This window comes from Trichechus manatus, unplaced genomic scaffold, assembly GCF_000243295.1.
Source record: "Trichechus manatus latirostris isolate Lorelei unplaced genomic scaffold, TriManLat1.0 scaffold00029, whole genome shotgun sequence".
In the NCBI taxonomy this organism is placed as follows: Eukaryota; Metazoa; Chordata; class Mammalia; order Sirenia; family Trichechidae; genus Trichechus; species Trichechus manatus.
Window position 1 is genome coordinate 16994106 of NW_004443965.1, and position 6000 is coordinate 17000105.

The 6000-nt window shown below is 38.9% G+C and overlaps 1 protein-coding gene across 12 annotated transcripts in view; it reads right to left on the reverse strand.

The window, feature by feature from the left end:
- The window catches only part of ERBIN (erbb2 interacting protein), a 180960-nt gene that overhangs the window by 65935 nt on the left and 109025 nt on the right, over positions 1–6000 (reverse strand). For 11 of the 12 annotated variants that reach the window (XM_023729587.1, XM_023729588.1, XM_023729586.1 and 8 more), the window contains one exon: positions 3488–3544. The exons of the other annotated variant lie outside the window; for it this stretch is intronic. In XM_023729587.1, coding sequence (XP_023585355.1) covers positions 3488–3544 — 57 coding nt within the window. The remainder of the gene's footprint in view (positions 1–3487; positions 3545–6000) is intronic. 12 annotated transcript variants of the gene reach the window in all.

Sequence of the window (6000 nt, forward strand, 5' to 3'; positions counted from 1 at the left end):
CATTAATAAGGGTAAATTATAAAACTAAAGCATATCAGTTTTAGAAAAAGGTACAAAAAAGAACAGCAGTGCACTGAAAAATTCAATTACAGACAACTTCCTAGAAAGATTAAGGTTTAAAACAGATTTAGGAAAATGTGAAGATACAGCTATGTAATTAAAAACAGGAAACCTACAAAAAGAGAAAATATAAAGTTTGAAAAGTGCTTCCACCTGAACTCCCTGTACTTAACACTGGCAATGTCTGTCCTACTCTTCATAAGCTCCAGAAATCTAAATCAGAAACAAAATTGTATCTTAGATAAAATTCTATTTCCTACTTTAAGTAGAAAACAGTTACCACATCCCTCAAATTTCCTGCTGTATACCTCCCAAATTCATTTGGATTTAACTCATTTTTACCTTCTCCTCTCCAGAGATAACACTGAGAAGAATGGAAATTCTAGAACACTGAATTGTGCTCATGAGGAACCTGTACATAGACCAACAGGCAGTCATTCAAACAGAACAAGAGGATACTGTGTGATTTAAAGTCAGGAAAAGTGTACGTCAGGGTTGTATCCTCTCACTTAACTACGTATCTAAAAACAGCACTACCTTAAACCAAAAATATCCCTCAAATTTTTTTTTTTTTAAATTTCAGGAGACTGTATTAATATTTCAAGAAATGCAAAGGGTTCTTGAAGAGGCCGAAACTAGTATTTAGTAAGCTAGTGTGAGAGTACATCCCTGAGTGGCCCAAGTCGTCGGCAATTCAAACCTTACCCAGCAGCACCACGGGAGAAAGACCTGGTGAACCGCTTCCATAAAGACTACAGCCAAGAAAATGAAATCTTAAAACCAGAAAGTAGTTTAGCTTAACTAGTAAAGAATGTCTACCTTGAGCATTATGTTCTTTTAAGATCTATCCATATGAGTTCAAATTGATAACAGCAACTCGAAAGATTAAGACAGGAAACTTGGGGGAAATGAGGTTACATTAATGGAGGGAGACAGAAAAGGAGGGTGAGAATGGGTACAGAACTCAAAAGAATGTGATCAGTGTCACTGAACTGTACACGTAGAAACTGTTGGTGTATGTTCTGCTGTGTATATTCTCAACAAAAATAAATAAATTATAAAAGAAAAATAAGGGCAGCTGATAGAATCCATCCTACACAGAACAATAAATTAATACTAATTTGAACTGCCTAGTACAGCTGTTAGAAATACCTTAATACTACTGAATACAAATAACTAAATTCAAAACTGTCCAACTTTTGGGTGTTTTTTTTTTCTATACCATATAATACCGCAGTAATTCTTTAAGACGTTAATGAACGTCTTCAACCAAGATTCATCTGCCATTAGCAATGATATCCCTAGTTTCAGATCCTCTTCTGAACCCAGCCTGAGTTTCTGACAGTTCCCTGTTGATGTACTGCTGCAGCTGTTTTTTTTTTTTTTTATTATCTTCAGCAAAATTTTACTTGCATGTGATATTGATGCTATTGTTCAATAATTTCCACATTCTGTTGGATCACCTTTCTTTGGAAAGGGCACAAATATGGATCTCTTCCAGTTGACTGGCCAGATAGCTGTCTTCCAAGTGTCTTGGCATAGATGAGCGAGCACTTCCAGTGTTGTATCTGTTTGTTGAAACATCTCAATTGTATTCCATCATCTCCTGAAGCCTTGTTTTCCGCCAATGACTTCAGCGCAGCATGAACTTCTTGCTTCAGTACCAATGATTCTTGATCATACGCTACCTCCTGAAATGGTTGAACGTTGACCAATTCTTTGGTACAGTGACTATGTATTCCTTCCATCTTCTTTTGATGCTTCCTGCACTGTTCAGTATTTTGCCCATAGAATCCTTCAGTATTGTGACCTGAAGCTTGAACTTTTTCTTCAGTTCTTTCAGCTTCAGAAATGCCAAACATGTTCTTCCCTTTCGGTTTTCTAATTCCAGATCTTTGCACATTTCAGTATAATACTTCACTTTGTCTTCTCGAGCTGCTCTTTGAAATCTCTGTTCTCTGTTCAGCTTTTGATGTGATCATATGTTCCATTCTCTTTAGCTACTGTACATTCAAGAACAAGTTTCAGAGTCTCTTCTTCTGACTAATCCATTTTGGTCTTTTCTTTCTTTCCTGTCTTTTTAATGATCTTTAGTTTTCTTCATGTATGATGTCTTTGATGTCATGCTAAAACTTATCTGGTTTTTGGTCATCATTGTTCAATGCATCAAATCTATATACTCAAAGTCATACTTTGGCTCTCATGGACTTATTCTAGTTTTCTTCAGCTTCATCTTCACACTGCATATGAGCAACTGACGCTGTGTTCTGCAGTCAGCCCTTGGCCTTGTTCTGACTGATGATACTGAGCTTCTCCAGAGTCTCTTTCCACAGATGTGGTCTATTGATTTCTTTGTATTCTATCCAGTGAGGTCCACATGTACAGTCACTGTTTATGTTGCTGAAAAAAGGTGTTTTCAATTAAGAAGTCGTTGGTCTTGCAAAATTCTATCATGCAATCTCTGAAGTCGTTTCTATCACCAAGCCCACATTTTCCAACTACTGACAATTCTTCTGTTTCTAATCTTCACATTTAAATAAGCAGTAATTATCAATGCATCTTTACTGAATTTTTGATTAATTTCAGACTTCAGAAGTTGGTAAAAATCTTGAATTTCTTCATCTTTGGCATTAGTGGTTGGTGCATAAACTTGAATAATACTCCTATTAACTGCTCTTCTTTGTAGGCATAGGGATATTATATCCTATCATTCACAGTATTATACTTCAGGACATATCTTGAAATGTTCTAACAATGAATGCAATGCCATTCCTCATTCCTGGCACAGAAGATCATATGATTGTCCAATTCAAAACAGCCAATACCATTCTGTTTTCAGCTCACTAATGCCTAGGATATTGACGTTTATGTCTCCTGCTTCATTTTTGACGAATTCCAGTTTTTCTAGATTCATGCTTCGTACATTTCATGTTCTGGTTATTAATGGATATTTACAATTATTTCTTCTCATTTTGAGTTGTGCCACATCAGCAAAAGAAGGTCCCAAAACCTTGACTCCACTCACATCATTAAAGTTGACTCTACTTTGAGGAGGCAGCTCTTCCCAGTCATATGCTGACTCTCTTCCAACCTGAACGGCTCATCTTCAGGCACTACACGTGACATGTTCTGCTGCTATTCATAAGGTTATCACTGCCCAGTTTTTTTCAGAAGTAGGTCCTTCTTCCTAGTCTGTCTTAGTATGGAAGCTCCACTGAAATTTGTCCACCATGGATGACTCTGCTGGTATGTACAATACCAGTGGCATAGCTTGTAGCATCACAGCAATCTGTAAGCCACCACAATACAACAAACTGAAAACGAAATGAGTGGTGGCACCATCATTTCAAAAATTTAGTAATATTTCTCTAAGGACTTTAATATTATAAATTCTAAACTATTTTAAAACGGATAGCACTTTACTTACTTTGGCAACATTTTCAACTGATTTTCTCTAAGTTCTAATATTTGGAGTTTAGTTAATCTGCAAAACAAAGAAAATAAATCAAACATCTATGGCAAACAGTTTAATGAACAAATTAATGTCACACTGTAAAGTATAAAGCAACCAATATTTACTGTGTAATTACTATGTGCAGAGTATTATATTAGAAAATACAAAGAAATACATAGAAGAAAAGACTATCTCTGCTCCTGAAAATTACAGGGGGTAAAAATAGGTAAGCACTTCAAGTGATTGTTCCCTAAGTCTAAATCCTAAAACATCTCATGCCAATTTCTCCTGAAAATAAATGTAAAAAACGTTAACTGATAGTAGAGTGGAGAAAAATAATTCAACCCCAGAGTTCAGCTCTAAGAAGGAATCGACAAGGGAAACTAAAGAACATGGATAAGGAGAAATGCTCTGGCACTTCAGTGAAGCATGTGCCACTAAAAACAGAGAAAAAAGGGACTTTCGGGCAACATGGTACTATAGGCAGAAGCACTACACCGTCCCTCCACAGCAAAGATCCAAAAAACTAAGTCAAACAGAGACACACATCAATCCTGAAATCCTAAGCATCCAATGAAGAGATAAAGAACTCGGTCAAGCACCAAATGGAATAAGAAACTGACCGAGAACAGACAGCGAGAGGAGATACATGCAGAGGTCCCTATCAGCTAATGCAGCACGGATCCACCATCTTGGATTTCTATCGGAAATCGGTGAACAGGGGTACAAGAAAGCTGCTTCACAGAGCTTCCAGCAGGAGACAAAACAACCAGTAACCAGTGATATACATTTTCACACCCCCAACCCTTCTTCCCCCCTGCTTAACCTCCTCTGCCTCCTGCGGCCACAGTCTCTTGGCTCAAAAGCACAAGCTTCACCCCAGTGCTGCCTGGATTCTACCCACCAGCACTGGACTGCTCCCTGAGTGCCATTTGTTGGCTGCTGGTGTTGCTTTTCTCCACTTCTTTTCACTTCTTCCATACCTCTCACCACCTCCCCCTCCTTTCTCTCAAATACCTGGCTCTGTGTGCCATCTTTGCTTCTTCCTGAAAGGCTGCGAAAAACCCCTCGACTGTGAAACTGCTTCCCAGCCTGTGCTGCCACAATAGTGGGATCCCCGGGGCATTTTGTTTGTTTTGATTCGTTCTGTTTTCTTTTACTTTTCTCAGCTTCTAGCCGGGCAGTACTGCATGCTTGGGAGCTACTCCGTTACTCTGCTCAGATGAGCAGTGGGATCCCTGGGGGCATCTCTTTTTGTTTTTTCTCTTTTTCCCTGTATTCATTTCTCAGTTTCTCATCTCTCTGTACTTACCTTCTCTTCCTATCTCCTGAATACCTGGTGCTGTGTGACACCACTATCCCTTCTAGCCAGGCTGTACCTCGTGGCCTGGGAGCAATATTCTGAGTACTCGCAGCCGCACCAGTGGGATCCATGGTGACTTTGCTTTTCTGTATCTTTTTTTAAAAAATTTTTTTATTTATTCATATTTTTCTTTTACCGTTTTTCTTCTTTTTCCTTTTCTTCTTTTCTGTTTTTCTCCATTTCTCAGTCTGTCATCTCTCCACTCCAACGGCAAGCTCCCTTAGCAATTTTTTTGTTTCTTTGTATGTTTTTGGCTCCTATTTCTCTCTTCTCTCTCTCCTCTTTTCCACACCCATCTTAGGTCCACACATCACAATTTCCCCCTCCTTCCTGCCTACCTGCACCGTGCGCCAAAACTTCACACACCCAAGCAGCACAGGCACAGCCTACGGGAACCTGTCCTGCACTGATTCCTGGCCCACCCTGTTGGACACAGTACGTGCCACAAACAACCCATCCCAGCAACTACCCTTCAGCTGGACCTGCCCTGCTGTACCATACCTGAGCGACCGACCCTGCCCATTGGAGAAGGAGGCGAAAAGTATCACGTCTACAGACAAGCAAACAACAAAGAACGCACAGCCCACCTGCTCAGACATAACCAAATTAAAAAAAAAAAAAAAAACCAGGAAGAAACAAATAAATCTACAATCAATAAATGAGGAAAATAACTACTGAATGTCCCGAAGACAGCAGACAATATCAAAACATTCACAAAAACAGGAAAGGATGGTTCCAGTAGGCATCCAAAATAAAATACCAGATGACCTTCCAGGAGAAGAAAAGACACTAGACCTAACCGATAGGGAATTCAAATCTCTAATATTCAGAGCTATCCAACAGTTTAAGGAAAAAGCAGACAAAAATTAGGAAAAAACAGACAAATTGATGGAAAGAGCAGACAGATTTATGGAAAATACAGACAAAAAAATTGAAGAATTCAGGAAAATAATAAAGGAACAAAATGCCAAAAAAATTCACAACTAGAAATCATACAAAAACAACAATTAGAGACTTCCGGCAAGATGGCGCTCTAGGCAGAAACACCACGCCGTCCCTCCACAACAAAGATCCGAAAAACTAAGCCAAACAGAGAATCAACAATCCTGAAACCCTAGAACAT